The sequence below is a fragment of the Staurois parvus genome, unplaced genomic scaffold (genome assembly GCF_062004578.1).
Source record: "Staurois parvus isolate SC_StPar_1 unplaced genomic scaffold, SC_StPar_1.0 ptg000734l, whole genome shotgun sequence".
In the NCBI taxonomy this organism is placed as follows: Eukaryota; Metazoa; Chordata; class Amphibia; order Anura; family Ranidae; genus Staurois; species Staurois parvus.
Genome location: NW_028318530.1, coordinates 1,739,198 through 1,758,589, shown reverse-complemented (window position 1 = coordinate 1,758,589; position 19,392 = coordinate 1,739,198). Strand labels below are relative to the sequence as shown.

The 19,392-nt window shown below is 39.9% G+C and overlaps 1 protein-coding gene across 6 annotated transcripts in view; it reads right to left on the bottom strand.

The window, feature by feature from the left end:
• Positions 1–19,392, bottom strand: part of APBB2 (amyloid beta precursor protein binding family B member 2) — a 387,866-nt gene that overhangs the window by 216,911 nt on the left and 151,563 nt on the right. For all 6 annotated transcript variants that reach the window (XM_089654015.1, XM_089654012.1, XM_089654014.1 and 3 more), the window contains one exon: positions 9,635–10,444. In XM_089654015.1, the coding sequence (XP_089510141.1) occupies positions 9,635–10,444 (810 nt within the window). The remainder of the gene's footprint in view (positions 1–9,634; positions 10,445–19,392) is intronic.

Genomic DNA, 19,392 nt, shown 5'->3' with positions numbered 1-19,392 from the left:
GGTATAATTCCTCCCACTGACACTCAACAATGGGACACTATTCCTCACACTGACTCCAATGAGATGGCAACAAACCTTCCACTGACACCAACGATGGGGCACTATTCCTCCTACTGACACCAACAATGGGGCACTGTTCCTTCCACTAACACCAACAGTGGGGCATTATTCCTCCTACTGACACAAATTACTTCTAACCCTAATACCAAATATGGGGCATTGATTACACCCACTGGGCAGAATCTGTCCCCTCTAAAGTCTGAAGGATAGTAAACTGGCCCTTCGTTTACAAAGCTTGGAGACCCCTGATCTAAAGCACAGCTGGGCAGAGAAAGCAAGTAGTGGAAACATTTCTCTGCCAACTCTTTGTTTACAACTGACAAAAGTGATAGCAGTGATTGGCTAGTGCAGACCCATCACTTCTCATTCCTAGGCCTTGACTGTGCCCCTTCAACAGTCACAGAGGCTGCTATGGCGGTCGTTCCACTACTGGATATTACTATAGCCACAGGCACTGTTTAGAACAGAGATTCTTAAATGTTTAAGACGCCAATGGATTGCCTATTATTTTCCCGTATCCCAATCTACAAAGTGGCGAATCCATCATCACCCCGGTGTGACATCAAAAGATGTGAGTAGCTTAGTTTTACTTTACAAATGTATAGCTGGGAACAGAACAGCTGCATGAAAATCAAAGATTTTATCATTTTTATAAAAACAACAAACTACAAATACACAAGCATCAACTAGTAAGATTTTTGTTGTTTTTGTGCAAAACACAACATGTATTTGAAGCACAGTTACTGACAAATTACTCGAATGTCATCTGACACATCAATCAATTTCTCCACTTTCAGGTTCAATAATGCAGAGAATCTTGTTTAATTGTTTTAAATTATTCAGCGATTTAGTACTATCATTTGGTTATCATACCCTGATGGAGTTAGGATGCCATCAGTTAAAGGAGATGTATTGGGTTAATAAAAAAAAAATATATATATACATCTTTACCTCAGTGATGCTGCATCAGTGTGATGCTGCCGCTATCTAACATTGGCTTTATGACTGAGAACTGAGTGAACACATGACTGCTAATCACTCAGTTCTCAGTCTTTTTGGATCGGAGAACAGTGACTATCTGTCACTGCTCTCTGCTGTGTCCCTCCAGTGCTCACTGGAGCATCGGGCTGGAGAGGGGCAGGCTCAGCTGGCTTCAGCTCTGACATGCACAATAAGACCTGGAGCCAGCTATCCCTCAGGCAGCTGGGTGAATCCTGACCATATGGTTTGGATCCTTCAAAGCCTGGAGTGGCTCTTTGACGTTAGCTGATAGCAAGTTTTAGCCCACTGTCAGCTGATTCTGACTTTAAAGTCAGGATCCACCCCAGAATTTGGAGTGGCACCTGGCTCAGCCTCTCAGCAAGCCGCCTCTCCTTCCTCCTCCACAGCCCAGCGCTCCAATCAGCGTTGGGGGGGGGGGCACACCAGACAGCTCTGCTCACAGCAGTGGTGAGAACTCAGCGATCAGCATTCATGTGAGTTCTCACTCATCGGACAAATGCTGCATCCACCTAGGTAAGTATAATCTGGGGGAAAAAACATAGCCATACTTCTCTTTAAGCCCCCGGTCACATCAAGCCCGACTTTGAAATTGTGTGACTTACAGTAAAGTTGCACGATTTCAAAGTCAGGGGACCCGCTGATTTCAGGTGCAGATGTCTATGCAAATCGCACCAAAAGTAATGCATGTACTACTTTTGAAATTGGTGTGGCTCCGACCAAGTTGGAACCGCACCAATATGACCGCTCCAATTTTGGACAATAGGGTGCAACTTGGCATACGATTTGCAAGTCGCAGGGCATGCATATCACATGACAAGTCGCACCAATGTGAATGGGGTGTTAAGCATTTAAAATACTTGGTTTTGTTTTTCTGTGCATTTATCCACAATTTTGTACATTTGTGACAGGGTCTCTTTAATAGCCATGATCAATTATGTCTGTACAGACATTTGTCTTTGTAATCTAAGTACAACATTCATCAATAGCTTCTGACCCGGGGGACCGGAGACACATCTCAAACTACTGGAATGCAACTGTTGAAAAAATATTATAAATTTGCATGTGGACTCAAAAAGAAAAGTAAGATTATAAAGGGACACTTTGGCCCAAAACTGGTGCTGTGTATTTCAGCAATATAATGAATGTTGGATGGGGGAATTGCACCAACTTTAGACAACATAGTATTTTAGAAATCCACATACGGATGTGGTACAGACAAGGGTACTGGTACAAAGACCTTGAGTCATAAATATCCTGTGTAAAATAATACGGTCTTCTGGTACTAGACAGGTGCAGACACGCTCAATTTTTCGGTTTTGTTGCTGTTATCACTTTGGTGCCTGAGGTTAAACAGTTACTTTAAATTGTGAAAATGAAAAATTCCTTACATACCAAATTCTTCAAGTTTTGATAAGAGCTTAACACTGATTTATATTGGCTCCTTACTGCTAATATGCTTCCAGGAACCCATCCTGCGTGAGGCAGCTCATAAATTGTAGCTTTTATATGTACAGTAGGTGCAATGCATTCCTATTTAATCTGAAAATCATGTTTAACCTCTTCCTGACCAAAGCCATCAATAGAAGAGCTTCTTTTAAAATGCACGTATCCTATACAGTGAAGGCAGGGGTTTTCTCATGTAAACCTGCTGTCCTTTACCCAGAATTTTATACATTATCATGGCCTATTGGTGAAGAAGTGAAGAAGGCTGGCTGGATGATTTGGGGAGAAAAGATGGTTGATTTCACTATTTCTAAATAACAAAACAAAATGAATGTGCAAACTGCAGTAAGCCATAGCAACTGAATAATAATCATCTTTTTTTGATCTGATAGCTACAAACCAGTAGCCTCCAAACTGTGACCCTTTGCCTGCCTCTATCCGGCCCTTGAAGCACTATTCCCTCCAATGATACCCACAATGGGGCACTATTCCTCCCACTGACACCAACAATGGGGCACTATTCCTCCCACTGACACCAACAATGGGGCACTATTCCTCCCACTGACACCAACAATGGGGCACTATTCCTCTCACTGGCACCAATGATGGGACAATATTCCCTCCAATGACACCAACAATGAGGCACTATTCCCTCCAATGATACCAACAATGGGGCACTATTCCTCCCACTGACCCCAACAATGGGGCACTATTCCTCTCACTGGCACCAATGATGGGACAATATTGCCTCCAATGACACCAACAATAGGGCACTATTCCTCCCACTGACACCTACAAAGGGGGCGCTATTCCTCCCACTGACACAAACAATGGGGCACTATTCCTCTCACTGGCACCAATGGTGGAACACTATTCCTCCTACTGACAGCAATGATGGGGCACTATTCCTCCCAGGGACATCGATATCAATAGTGCCCCAAGTTTAATACTAAACATGGGGCACTATCCCACCCATTGCTGCCAGGACATTTTTTTACTCCCACTGGCCACACTCCGGCCCCCTAAGATCTGAACGACAGTAAATGGGCTCTTTGCTTAGGAAGTTTGGAGACCCCTGCTCTAAACCAATGAAATCTTCACTATTATTAGTTGCTAAATGTTATTGCACTGTGCTTATCATTGCTGCCTGTTGGACCAGGTGAATCATCTCCCTTTACTCAAGCAAAACAGAGCATGGAGACATGGATGGGTGGGTGAGTTTGCTTTGAATATTAAAAAAGAACTAAATAGCAGTTTTGGTTAGTGCAATGATATTACATTTGCAGGTGGAGTATGGTGTGCAGAGTCACTTGTTGGTTTCTGAATTATCTTGGGGACTTCTTGGCAAAAAAATGGACCTCATTACCAAGCTATGTTCTCAAACACCTCGGAGGCTCACTGTGCATTTTCTATAGTATAAAATACATCAACAATCCTAACAAAGTTGGGAGATTCAAGATTACAGAAAACGTTTATGTAGGAAGAATGCTAGACACCAAAACAAATTAACATATAAAATGCCTTACATGGAATAATGATGGTGTTTCTTTATTATTCCCCTTTATACATATGACAAGTGAAAATTAATATAAAATGAAGGTCAAACTATAAAAAAAAGTCCAACTAATACAGAATAAACAGTTTTATCCACCTAAACTGTCATCAGATGTGCATTATGAAATTGTCATTAGAGGCTGTATGTCAATGTACAGGGTCTTTCATTACAACAACCTGATGATAAGCCATGATGGATCATTCTCAGCAAAGTGTTTGGGAGACTGCAGTTGTTGATGGTCTCATCTACAGAGGTTACATAGCTGCCTGGTCAACATAATACTGCATGTTCAGCTTGGGAATGGGAAGAGTTTTGCACTAATACATTTTGTGCAGAAAAGGTCCACCATTTTAGGGATTTAGATTGGGTTTCAGGGGGCTAAAGCTGGTGAATACATGGATTGACATACAGCCAGTTCAGCAAGGACGAGCTGAATTTCGATCCATGTGTGGCCACTGTTGGCAATAGGCGCTGATATGTGTATTTAGATGGTGAGGGAGTCTCCCTTCTGTCAGAATACAATGACATAGCAGGGAAGATTTGATGTGGATGAGGGAATAGGGTCAGTTTTTTTGTTCAACCTGTTATTTGAATGAGAAAACTGACCCATGTATAACCAGCTTAAGTGTTAGGATAAACTGGAGATTTTGGTCCAGTGGTTAGTTTTTATAGTGGTTAGAATAAGTGTTTCTCTCATGTCGCGCACATCTCTGGTATCCCGTAAATCCTACCTCCCCTCCATTCCAGCTATGCAGCCTCCGCCAGTCTCTTCTGCATTCAACACTTCTGGGAGCTGATACCTCCCTTCAAACCCCTACATTACTGCTGAGTTCTATATTAATGTAGGGATCAATGGAAGGAACCAGCATCTCTATAAGGTACAGTGGGGCAAACAAATATTTAGTCAGCCACCAATTGTGCAAGTTCTCCCACTTAAAAAGATAAGAGAGGCCTGTAATTGGCATCATAGGTAGACCTCAACTATGAGAGACAAAATGAGAAAAAAAATCCAGACAATCGCATTGGCTGATTTGGAAAGAATTTATTTGAAAACTATGGTGGAAAATAAGTATTTGGTCAATATCAAAAGTTCATCTCAATACTTTGTTATATATCCTTTGTTGGCAATGACAGAGGTAAAACGTTTCCTGTAAGTCTTCACAAGGTTGGCACACACTGTTGCTGGTATGTTGGCCCATTCCTCCATGCAGATCTCCTCTAGAGCAGTGATGTTTTGGGGCTGTCGCTGGGCAACACGGACTCCCTCCAAAGGTTTTCTATGGGGTTGAGATCTGGAGACTGGCTAGGCCACTCCAGGACCTTGAAATGCTTCTTACGAAGCCACTCTTTTGTTGCCCGGGCGGTATGTTTGGGATCATTGTCATGTTGGAAGACCCAGCCACGTTTCATCTTCAATGCCCTTGCTGATGGAAGGAGGTTTGCACTCAAAATCTCACGATACATGGCCCCATTCATTCTGTCCTGTACATGGATCAGTCATCCTGGTCCCTTTGCAGAGAAACAGCCCCAAAGCATGATGTTGCCACCCCCATGCTTCACAGTAGGTATGGTGTTCTTTGGATGCAACTCAGCATTCTCTCTCCTCCAAACACGACGAGTTGTGTTTCTACCAAACAGTTCTATTTTGGTTTCATCTGACCATATGACATTCTCCCAATCCTCTTCTGGATCATCCAAATGCTCTCTAGCAAACTTCAGATGGGCCCGGACATGTACTGGCTTAAGCAGGGGGACACATCTGGCACTGCAGGATCTGAGTCCCTGGCAGTGTAGTGTGTTACTGATGGTAGCCTTTGTTACGTTAGTCCCAGCTCTCTGCAGGTCCTTCACTAGGTCCCCCCGTGTGGTCCTGGGATTTTTGCTCACCGTTCTTGTGATCATTTTGACCCCACGGGGTGAGATCTTGCGTGGAGACCCAGATCGAGGGAGATTATCAGTGGTCTTGTATGTCTTCCATTTTCTAATTATTGCTCCCACAGTTGATTTGTTCACACCAAGCTGCTTGCCTAATGCAGATTCAGTCTTCCCAGCCTGGTGCAGGTCTACAATTTTGTTTCTGGTGTCCTTCGACAGCTCTATGGTCTTTACCATAGTGGAGTTTGGAGTGTGACTGTTTGAGGTTGTGGACAGGTGTCTTTTATACTGATAACAAGTTCAAACAGGTGCCACTGATACAGGTAATGAGTGCAGGACAGAGGAGCCTCTTAAAGAAGAAGGTACAGGTCTGTGAGAGCCAGAAATCTTGCTTGTTTGTAGGTGACCAAATACTTATTTTCCACCATAATTTGCAAATAAATTCTTTCCAAATCAGCCAATGTGATTGTCTGGATTTTTTTCTCATTTTGTCTCTCATAGTTGAGGTCTACCTATGATGCCAATTACAGGCCTCTCTCATCTTTTTCAGTGGGAGAACTTGCACAATTGGTGGCTGACTAAATAATTTTTTGCCCCACTGTATCTAATGCCCCAAAATATTTTTTTTTTTTTTCATTTTAGATGGGGCAAGGAATGGTTACAAAACATTGTCAGGTGTCTTTTTTCATCTCTGTGTACTCTGAATAATGTATGTTTTGTGTAATATGGAAAAATAAGAGAAAAAAATTAAATGCTGTTGGGTTTTTCTTTTCATCTGCATGCCATTCTGGAGTTTTCACTTCACTTCCTGTCCCGTAAAACACAGAAAATGAGCAGAAAACTCACCAAAGTGAAATATATCCCTTCTTAGATAGTTGCCACACTAGCAATTTTGTAGCAGATATTTATGGTAGCTCCAAATCTGATTACTGTAGCTAGCTAGTTAGCTAGCTTCTGTCATTTTTCAAAAAATATCTTGCGCAAAAAAAAGCAAAAACAATAAAAGTCAAAAAACACTCTAAAATGAAAAGTTATGTAAAATGTGCTGTGCTAAACAACTGTACAATACAACAAAGTGCATATGATTAGTCTCTATCTACTAGTATAAATACTACCATTCACGCTATATGTGATTAAATATGATAAATATTTCCCTGATTGTGCAACTACTAATCAAAATAGTGAATCATAAAGAATGAGAAAATATCCATACATAATATATCCACCAAATACAAATACATTCATATACAAAATAATGATAATCTTGTGAATCAATAGCAGTAAATTGGAAATCAAAAAAAGCATTATCAGTAGTGTCCCTGCAATACACATCTTCTTAAACTCCTGTGAAGTGCATATTTTCTCATGCCAAATGCAGTGTAACCTGCACCATCCCTTGTGGACAAACTCTCACCTTTTTGAATGGACCTTTTTATCAAAATGTTTTTAACAGCATGTTTTCTTTAAAGCCAGGATAGAACTGATGCCAACGCAGTTCACTCGCAGTACAGATCTCCTAGCAGGATGTCGGACTCAAAAGAAAACAAACACAATCCATAGTGTTCTCCATAAAATTATGAACACTTTTTTAAAACATAAAACTACACACACATATAATAAAATCCCTTGTGCTCAAATAACCGACTACGGGGACATGCTCTGTTCTGACCTGCACGTATACAGCAAAAAGCCATCACTGCATCCATAGCCAGGCTACTCAGTCTCCTCCAAACAGCAACAGGAAACAACTGCCTCCTGGGTGGTCTTCTTGCTCCAACGCGTTTCATCATCAATGATGTCATGAGATGATGTCATTTATGACGAAATGCATTAGTGTGTTTAGAGAGTGTGCCCACAATGAATGACGGAGGCTACACTTGATCTGGCATTAGAAAATTTGCACTTCACAAGAGTTTAGGAAGATGTGTATTGCATTGACAATTTTGATAATTCTTCTTGATTTCCACTTTACTGCTATTGATTTCCAAGTTTGTCATATTGCATATGGATTGATTTGTATTTGGTGGATAATTTATATGTGGATATTTTCCCATTCTTTATGATTCAATATAATGATCAGTCATTTTTTCTGCTTGCACATGCAGAGGGATATTGATCATATTTAATCATATATAGTGTCAATGGTAGTATGTATACTAGTACATAGAAACTAATCAGAAACACTTTGTTGCATTGCACAGTTGTTTAGAGCAACACATTTTACATACCTTTTAGCTTCTGTTATTTGCTACAGCGTTTAATTATACAGCTGCAAACTATTGATGTGTAGGGATCAAACAGCTTGTACCCCAAAAAAAGTAACACTGAAGTTGCCTATTCTGGAGCTAGCTGAAAACTTTGCAAAGAGTTGCTTAGCTGCTGAGTTACACATTTCTGGAATTGCTGCACACAGTCTCTTCATAGGCCACAATTCAGGATTCCTAGCAAAAAAATACTATGTTCAGGTGACATGGCCTTAAGGGTTTAGTGCAGTGTTTCTCAACTTTTTCAGGAAAAGCACCCTTTAAAATTATGCATAATCTTTACGCACCCCATTCTAAAATATAAAACAGGGGTGCTTTGCAGGTACCTGATTTGCTCCTTATCAACCAGCAGCTGGCTCGCACAGTGGCCAAGACTGCAATGATAATAACATTGACAATAACAAACAGTGACTTTTTGTAGCAAAAAGGGCAAGCTTGATTCACCTGCTGGCTTTTTGACAATTTTTGAGCGATGTTTATGCATTTTATCATGACACCCCTGAAGAACCCATATGGCACCCCGGGGTGCAGCAGCACTCTGGATGAGAAAGGCTGGTTTGCTGTTAGGGTCAGGGCATATAGGGCAGATTTTTTTAATGCTGGTACTGATTTTTTTAATATATCTTTTCATTGACAAAGGATCTTCCCTAAAAATATCCAACACCCACAACATCTATCACAGATGTTGATCAAATGCATTATATGCTGCAAAATTTCAGGCACATTTGTCACAGAAATCCCTAGTTCGATTTCAAAAATATTATAATAAAACATATTTAAAAATACAAGGTACATAGCACCAACAACACTTATCTCTAAAGAGCCATTAGCAGGGGAAGACAGCACAATGTCACAGCAGTTACAAGGCATTAATTGCATTAACGAGAGCTTTCTCAGAAAGACGTGGGAAAGAAAAGAATGGCCAGGATGGAAGATGTGGTCAAGCAAGTGATGCATTAGCACATGTATACGGCTTTCATATAATCAGTTCCTTCTGAATGAAGCAGAAATGACTAGAACATGCCACTTTCAGTTAAGTAAATGTCTCCAGCTGCCCACTGTGACAGCTTTAATTGATAAGTACATGCTAGTCTTACATTAGAAAAAAAAATTGCAAATATCCACTTAAATTAATATTTCAGGTACTTATATAGCATAAATAAAATACATAGGGGTTGATTTACTAAACCTGGAGAATGAAAAATCTGGTGAAGCTTTGCATGGTACCCAATCAGCCTCTAACTTCAGCTTGTTCAATTAAGCTTTGACAAAAAAAAAACCTGGAGGCTGGTTTCTATGCAGCGTTGCACCAGAATTTGTATGCCCCAGTTTTAGTACATCAACCCAATTGCCTTTAAAAAATAAAAAGATTTTCAGTGTAGTCAAAATGACTCATTATTCTACAGAGATGAAAAAAAACATATATCAGGCTTACCTGTCTCATCAGGGGTTATTGGTGAACCGCTGTCTTGGGATAATGTAGTCCAGCTGGAATCCTCATCACTGGGAGCTAGGTTCTGTATACGATGCAGGGCGCAGTCTGTCTTTGCTCCAGTTTTTGGGTGATCCTTTTTAGTCTCTGGGCTGGACGATACTGTTGGCACCAGGCTCTCCTCAGGACTTGGAGTCTTGTTCTCTTTTGGCAGCAGCACATCTCCATTGCTAATAACGCCAGGACCTTGGCTAGTGATCCATGTGGAATTGTCCTCTTCTTTTACTGCATGGCCATTAGTTAGACTCTGCTCAAGGTCTCTGGATGTCCCCAGATCAGAATAGTAGTTAAGAAAGCTCTTGGTCCTTCTGGGTAGCAATGGGAGGATTTCAGAGCTCTCGGGGTCATGAGGATCTTCATCTTTACCTTCAAGCTTTTCTGAAATCCTGTTTACACCATCCTCTAAACTTACATTCTTATTGGGATCGTGTACGTGTTCAGCAGCCTTTCTTAGCTGGTTTTCCCCATTCTTCACTAGTTTGATATTTGAAGAGCTGTTAGACAAAAGGGGCTGAGCTGCAGGGTCAGACAGACCCATGGCTGTCTGAATATTAGTCAGTGCATATTTTTTTCGGCATTTTGGAGGAGTGTCACTCTTTGTTTCGGTGTGGTTTACATCTGCATTCAATAGTTCATTGTGAGAAGAGCGCAAGTTCAAGGTGTTTGGAGGGCTAACTGGGCTGTTTCTGTTCACTATGTCCGATGCGCTGTGACTTGCCATAAATACCGGAAGTGTTTCCACACTTGAGTCGACTACAAAAAACATTAAGGGATATTTGTCAGTTACACTTTCAAAGCTACATATAGACAAGAATCTTAAAGTGTTATTAAACCCAGGACCCTGCATTCACTATATCTGGACTCCCACAGTACACACAACATGGAAATGCAATTATGTTAATACATATAAACTGCTAAATACCTTTTCTCATTAGCAGTATATAGCAGTCTTGTGACTTCTATCAGTGTCCAGCAGAGCACTGGTAAAGCTTGAAAGAGGAGTTCCCCTCTGACTGTCCTATGAGGCTGCATAACCCCTGACCCTCTGTCTACACAGCTCTGATTGGCCCTGTGCTAATCACATGCACCCTCCCAAAGAAAAAAAAACTCTCAAGCAATACACACTAAACTGAGCATGTGCAGAGTGACTCCTAGAGCTCTGTACTATCAGCAGATGGATTGGGGACAGTAGAAGAAGTTGAGGATCAGAGAAGACAGGATCAAACATTCTTTTTACACAATGCAGAGGATTAACCCCTTAGGTTCCACAGTGTGTAAACAAGCATGCTTTACTGCATATACAAATTGATTTCACTGTTGTGGGTTTAGTAACACTTTAACAGTAGTGATCTACAGATGTTTTTCATTCCATTATATGATCGTAATGCATAACTGTACACTAAAGGGCAAAAATAAATGGTGTGCAGTAATAAATGTCAACTAAAAACAAAAATCCAGTAGTGTAAAGTACCCCAAATAATGAATGAATACTGAGTTCAGACTGGTTGTGCAAACCAATTGCCCTGTCCAGTTTCCCTTTTATTTTATATAAATTATATTTTATATATTATATTTATATTTTATATATTCACTTCTTGAAGTGGTTGATAGAAAATGTTCTTGCTGTCCAAAGTACAAGTCAGCTTTCTCCTACAACTCTTCTGCAGTAAGGAAGAAGGAATGGCCTATTATCTTTTATGGAAAGGCCTATAAGTGATGGTTTACATAGGGCCTTATTACCTTCTGAGGACAGATATGAGATAACCATCAAGTTACTGAACTGCTTAAAAAGAAATACATTCATTTCCCATGTCTACTACTGTCATCAGAGTGGTTAATGTGCCATTAAAAATCGACATCTAAGCATTCTGAGTTTAGTCCAGCTTAGGAAAAAAGTTATAAACCATGAATACAAATATTTCTTGTTTAATTAGGGAATAGTGCACACTATGTAGAAATTTGTAAATCATTTTTACATTTTGCACATTTATACCTGCTACGGTTTTAAAACAGCTGAATAGGCAACAAAATGCAAAAACATACTGCAACCAGTCCATACCCTAACAAAAAGTCCTATACATCCCTAATAAAAGATCATCTAATACCGATTTTAGGCCACTTATGTTACAGGGGGTTGAAATAACCATCTCATAACTCCCTGCAGTGTTAAAAATTGGGATTCCTGTTGGGTTTTGCCCAATGATGCAGACGTGGGGATCCCGCTTTCCCAAAAGTTGTCCTTTTGAGCAAATTTTTCTCCAGTTCTGATCACAAATCAATTAGCTCCCTGCTTAATTATGTTCTGCTTTCCCTTTACTGTCCAATCACAGAACAGGGCAAGCTCTTGTTAAGGTTGTATTGGTTAAAGGTTAGTCCTAAAACCAATATTCCAATTATCCTAGTTTGAATTCCTGAGTTGCCCAAATTCTTACTGTTGGATTTATTTTATTACTTTATTACTTATGGAGAATGCAACAGCATGTGAACACAAAAAGAGTCATGAATTATGGTAAGAAGATCCCACTTCTGCAAATATAAGTTGCCAAGGTTGAATTTGGTCTACCAAAGGGTATTTAAAAAAATCACTTTTGGGTGGACTGGCTATAATGTCTGGTGTGCTTTCCTTCATCACAAGACTGACCTGAAGTTTAGCTTTAATGACTTTCAAAAAAATATATACAGTCAGGTCCATAAATATTGGGACATCGACACAATTCTAACATTTCTGGCTCTATACATCACCACAATGGATTTGAAATGAAACGAACAAAATGTGCTTTAACTGCAGACTGTCGGCTTTAATTTGAGGGTATTTACATCCAAATCACGTTAACGGTGTAGGAATTACAACAGTTTGCATATGTGCCTCCCACTTGTTAAGGAACCAAAAGTAATGGGACAATTGGCTTCTCAGCTGTTCCATGGCCAGGTGTGTGTTATTCCCTCATTATCCCAATTACAATGAGCAGATAAAAGGTCCAGAGTTCATTTCAAGTGTGCTATTTGCATTTGGAATCTGTTGCTTTCAACTCTCAAGATGAGATCTAAAGAGCTGTCACTATCAGTGAAGCAAGCCATCATTAGGCTGAAAAAACAAAACAAACCCATCAGAGAGATAGCAAAAACATTAGGCGTGGCCAAAACAACTGTTTGGAACATTCTTAAAAATAAGTAACGCCCCGGTGAGCTCAGCAACACCAAAAGACCCGGAAGAGCACGGAAAACAACTGTGGTGGATGACCGAAGAATTCTTTCCCTGGTGAAGAAAACACCCTTCACAACAGTTGGCCAGATCAAGAACACTCTCCAGGAGGTAGGTGTATGTGTGTCAAAGTCAACAATCAAGAGAAGGCTTCACCAGAGTGAATACAGAGGGTTCACCACAAGATGTAACCGATTGGTGAGCCTCAAAAACAGGAAGGCCAGATTAGAGTTTGCCAAACGACATGTAAAAAAGCCTTCACAGTTCTGGAACAACATCCTATGGACAGATGAGACCAAGATCAACTTGTACCAGAGTGATGGGAAGAGAAGAGTATGGAGAAGGAAAGGAACTGCTCATGATCCTAAGCATACCACCTCATCAGTGAAGCATGGTGGTGGTAGTGTCATGGCGTGGGCATGTATGGCTGCCAATGGAACTGGTTCTCTTGTATTTATTGATGATGTGACTGCTGACAAAAGCAACAAGATGAATTCTGAAGTGTTTCGGGCAATATTATCTGCTCATATTCAGCCAAATGCTTCAGAACTCATTGGACGCCGCTTCACAGTGCAGATGCACAATGACCCAAAGCATACTGCAAAAGCAACCAAAGAGTTTTTTAAGGGAAAGAAGTGGAATGTTATGCAATGACCAAGTCAATCACCTGACCTGGATCCGATTGAGCATTTCACTTGCTGAAGACAAAACTGAAGGGAAAATGCCCCAAGAACAAGCAGGAACTGAAGACAGTTGCAGTAGAGGCCTGGCAGAGCATCACCAGGGATGAAACCCAGCGTCTGGTGATGTCTATGCGTTCCAGACTTCAGGCTGTAATTGACTGCAAAGGATTTGCAACCAAGTATTAAAAAGTGAAAGTTTGATTTATGATTATTATTCTGTCCCATTACTTTTGGTCCCTTAACAAGTGGGAGGCACATATGCAAACTGTTGTAATTCCTACACCGTTCACCTGATTTGGATGTATATACCCTCAAATTAAAGCTGACAGTCTGCAGTTAAAGCACATCTTGTTCGTTTCATTTCAAATCCATTGTGGTGGTGTATAGAGCCAGAAATTTTAGAATTGTATCGATGTCCCAATATTTATGGACCTGACTGTACAATGTATCATACTTTTCATTTAAAAAGCATACATCCTACAATAAGGGTCAGCTCACCCCAGATACTTTTAGGTGCTTTTCAACACACCTCCAAGTTGATACCACTGTGTTGCAATTCACTGAAAAAGTACTTAAGGCTGCAATTTTACACAACACACATAAATGTAATGCAACAGGAAAATTTTGAAATTGAAAGTGAAAAAAATTGTAGTGCATGAAAAAAATCAACATAACGCAATGCATTTTAAAAAATGTACGTAAATACGCTTGCATTAACACCAGAAAAATGTGGAAATGTGGGAAATGTGGTGTAAATTGCCCCAAAGGGCCTTGCCCAGGGCAGTCTCAAGGTAAGTCCCAAAGTGCTGCTGTGGTGTGTATGGGGAAAAAAAAAAAAAAGAGTACAGCAGCAGTACTTTTTTCAGCGCGATACAGGCCACCACACTGCACCCCACTGCATCCATGTCACTTTGTGCTGAGGGCAGCACAGTGGCTAAGTGGTTAGCACTTCCACCTGGTAGTACTAGGGTTGTTGGAATTTGCGTGTTCTCCATGTACCTGTGTAGGTTTGATTCCACACTCCAAAGACATGCTGGTAAGTTAACTGTTTTCTGTCTAAACTGGCCTAGTATAGTATGTATGAATGTGAGTTAAGGACCTTAGATTGTAAGCTCCTTGAGGGATAAATATGTAAAGTGCTGATTAAATTGACAGTGCTATATAAGCACCAATAATAAATACAAATGCAATTCAATCAACTTTCTTCATCATTGTACACAAGACATGTGCAGCACTTTCAATCACTCTGCCCTGCTTCTCGGATCACCCTTTTCCAGTATACCATAATTGTCGGCTGTGATTAATCAAAGCCAGCATTACTGTATACTCAGAGAAGAAGATGGCAGCTCTAGCTTTGAAAAAAGCAGTCTGAATCAGTGTTTATAAACAACACTGCTCTAGACCCAGATTATAAAAAGATACAGTGTTACATTTGTATCTTTCTGTTCATTTATCTGCACATCAAAGGAATGAACTTAGATGTGCATATGTCATCAGTTTGGACCCCGTTCACACTTAAGCGTTTTTTTTAGTTTGTAGCTTGAAACTCAAAAGTCTCCACAAGCAAACACCCTATTGTTTTCAATAGCCCTTGTTCACATCTTAGCGTCCTGTCTCTTGTAGCAAAACAACTATCATTAAAAAAGTACATTAGATACTTTTCAGGCAGAATTGAGCTTTTTTTTTCCACGCAGACTTCAATCAAAATACCTGAAAAGCATGACATGAGCATGTTTGAGCATTTTTTCTAGTGTTTTCAGGTCGTCATGCACTTTCAGCTCAAACAGCAGCTCTCAGCATTCTATGCGTTAAGGTATAAAACCTCTGTGTAACATAATCCCCCCCTGCCCCCCTTATACTCCGCTGAGCCCATTTATGATCCAGCATGTGCATGAGAGCTGAGGCTCTCCTGGCTCTGTCCCTCCTCTCTGGGCAAACTGAAAGCTGCAGAAGTCATTGACTCCTGCTGCTGTCAATCAAATGCTGTGACTAGGAGCAGGGGTCAGGGCCGAGCCACCCAAACTGTGTGCCAATGGATGCAGACAAGGCTTGGGAAAGAGCCCACACATGGGTACACTGGATAAAGTGGAGGAGCCAGAAGAGCTTGCGGGGGATCCCAGAAGAGAGGATCGAGGCTGCTCTGTGTAAAACCATTGCACAGAGCAGGTAAGTATGATGTTTTTTTTTTTTTTAAAGGAACCTTTACTATATCCTTTAAAAAAGGAACCTTAATATTTTTACACATTTAACCTATATTTACCCTTTTCCCATTTAAAAAAGTGCAAAATTGAAAAGAAAAACACTTTATTTAATTTGTAAATAACATTGCAATGCTCTGACAAATTACAGAATAAAATGCACACATTTTATGTGCAGTAATACTATTTATTTTTAACCACTTGAAGACCGCCCCTTAGCAGTTTTACTGCTACAGGGCGCCCTCCTATGCAAAATCACATATATATATATATATATATATATATATATATATATATATATATACGTGATTTTGCACTTCCGCCTCATTGGGGGCACACACATGCCACCGGAGGATCACTTCTGCTGTGAACTGTCACAACAGAAGCCGATTGGCGAGTCCCCGCGAACAGACATATATTTTTACCACTGATCACAGTCAGTTACTGTAAAAATGTCCGCTGCAGTATCGCAGTACCGCCATAAATCACTGTTCATTGCCATTACATGTTCTCCCTGTGCCTTCGTGGGTTTCCTCCAGTTACATCGGTTTCCTCCCACACTCTAAAGACATGCTGGTAGGTGAAATGGCTCCTGTCTAAATTGGCCCTAATATGTGTATGAGTAAATGCAAGTTAGGGACCTTAGATTGCACACCCCTTGGTGGTTAGAAACTGATGTGAATGTACATTATATAAGTAAAGCGCTGTGTAAATTGACAATGCTATATAAGTACCTGAAATAAATAAATACTAGTATAAAAAATTGAAAAAATTCCAGTATATGTCCCATAGATTGTAGATGCTATAACTTTTGTGCAAACTAATCAATATATGCTTATTGGGATTTTTTTTACCAAAAATATGTAGCAGAATACATTTTGGCCTAAATTTATGAAGAAATTTGATTTTTAAAATTTTTTATTGGATATGTTTTATAGTAGAAAATAAAAAATGTAGATTTTTTTTCAAAATTGTCAGTCTTTTTTTGTTTATAACGCAAAAAGTAAAAACCGCAGAGGTGATCAAATACCACCAAATACCAAAAAAGCTTTATTTGTGGGAAAAAAATATAAAGTTCACTTGGGTATAGCGTTGCATGGGCAGCACAGTGGCTAAATGGTTAGCACTTCCACCTGGCAGTACTAGGGTCGCTGGTTCAAATCCCAGCCACGGCACCACCTGCCTGGAGTTTGCATGTTCTCCCTGTGCCTGCGTGGTTTTCCTCTGGGTACTCCGGTTTCCTCCTACACTCCAAAGACATGCTGGTAGGTGAATTGGATCCTGTCTAAATTGGCCCTCGTATGTGTATGTATGAATGTGAGTTAGGGACCTTAGATTGTACGCCCCTTGAGGGTTAGGGACTGATGTGAATGTATAATATATATGTAAAGCGCTGCGTAAATTGACAACGCTATACAAGTACCTGAAATAAATAAATAAAATAAATGACCTTGCAATTGTCAGTTATGCAGTAACGCAGTGTCATATTGCAAAAAGTGGCCTGGTTAGGAAAGGGGGTAAATCTTCCAAAGCTAAAATAGTTAAACTAACACTACTCAAATAAAAAAAAAAGGAAAAGTGTGTTTCATTTAGTTTTGTTGTGCCGTATTGTCTAAGGATTGCAAAAAAAAAGTTTGTTGCATTGTTGTAAGACAATATCTTAAAAAGAAAACCTTGTTTGTCCTTAAAAAAAAATATATGCATTACTTGTTATCTTTAGAAACTATTGAGTACTGTCCGTGATACTTTTTTTATTTGCACTAACATATAATTTTGAGGACAAGCTTTCGGGGGAAGGCCCCTTCTTCAAAGTCCAAGCAGTACTCATCTTTAGTTATCTTTAGTAATGAAAAAGCTATCGCTAAATAAACAAGTCTATATCAGAAATGTAAAACTTGCTCTGGTCCATAGGGGCTGAACGGTGGTGAGAGGCGAAGCGGTTAAATAAAAAAGCACTGGAGGGTACTTCACAAGCTCATGATGTTATAACAGGTTCAGAATATATTAAAGCTGGAAAACACATCTATATGTTATCACATGTGGCTTTTGCCTTATGTTAACTATGTTCATAAAGACAATATCAGGCCACCAGGCTACCAACATAACTGCATTACTTGGTATGATTTGAGGAACTGACAAGGTGCTTTTAAATCTCATTCATCCTTGCAGTGCTAAATTGAAAGCACAGGTTGAAAGTCCAAACTGTTTTCTAGAAGCCATGCTTTTGATAAAGGCATGATTGGATAAATGTGAAAAATGTCACTTCAATGTGAGACTGTTTTATTCTGATGGATGTATACAAATAACCAAGTTCCCAGTGCCATCAATGTAAAGAGTACCACTGCAAAAGGTATAAAGCATTAAACGTAAAAGGTGCATTGAGAGCTGTGCTGCGGTATTTACTCTGCAAAGAAATCAGGGGAACAGTGCATGCAGAAGCTAAAAAAATGAAAGCGGGTTTAAAATTCAGAAATGGACTACCTGCATCAAAGTTTCCATAATAGGAATTTAAAAGTTGGGATGATGTCATTGGAATATTTTTTTGCATTAAGCCAGAATTTGGAGACATTCTTTCCAAGTACCGTACTTAGGCAGGGGAAAAGAAAGTTACATCTGATTTAACTGTTGCAAGTATGTGGAAATGCAAATGTTGTAGGGAAGGAAACAACTGAAATATCTAACTGATCTAAACTGGTTATTCAAGAAAAGGTTACCACTTTTCATTAAAGTGTTACTAAACCCCGGCCCCTGCATTGACTATATCTGGTCTCCCACAGTACACAGAACATGGAAATGCTATTATTGTAGTAAATAACTGCTAAATACCTTTTCTTATCAGCAATACATAGCAGTCTTGTGACTTCTTTCATTGTCCAGCAGAGCACTGATTAAAGCTTGTAGGAGGTGTTTCCATTCTCTTCTCACTGTCCTATGAGGATGCAGGACCCCTGACCCTCTGTATGGATAGCACTGATTGGCCCTGTACTGATCACATGCACCCTCCCAAGAAAAAGAAAAAGCTCTAGCAATACACCCCAAACTGAAAATGTGAAGGTTGCTGCCAAGGCTCTGTTCTATCAGGAGACGAAATGGGGACAGTAGAAAATGGGGAGGATCAGAGAAGACAGGATCAAATATCCTTTTTACTCAATGCAGAGGATTAACCCCTTAAATTCCACAGTGAGTATAACAAGCATGCTTTACTGCATATACAGACTGATTTTACTGTTGTGGGTTTAGTAACACTAAGTCATGGAGAAAGGCCATCACTGGGTTACAAAAGCTAATCAATTCAATAAAGCCATGCATGTTAGACTGTTTATTTTTGAGGAACTGCTGGAACTGCCAAGGATACTCACAGAATAAAGAATGTAATTGGGGGTGAAATTGGAGAGTGGGGATTGTACGTTAACAGTTTCCCCAATAATAAAGCTCTATTACTAATACAGATGCAATACACTCAACTCTACTCAGGACTACAGGTGAGATATATGCCACACACTGAATTAAATTTCAGGCTTTGGTAAATACTCAAAGGTCAGTGTACTTAAACTGGTTCTAAAGACAGAAGGTTTTTTTTTTACCTTAATGCATTCTCTGTATTAAGGTAAAAACCTG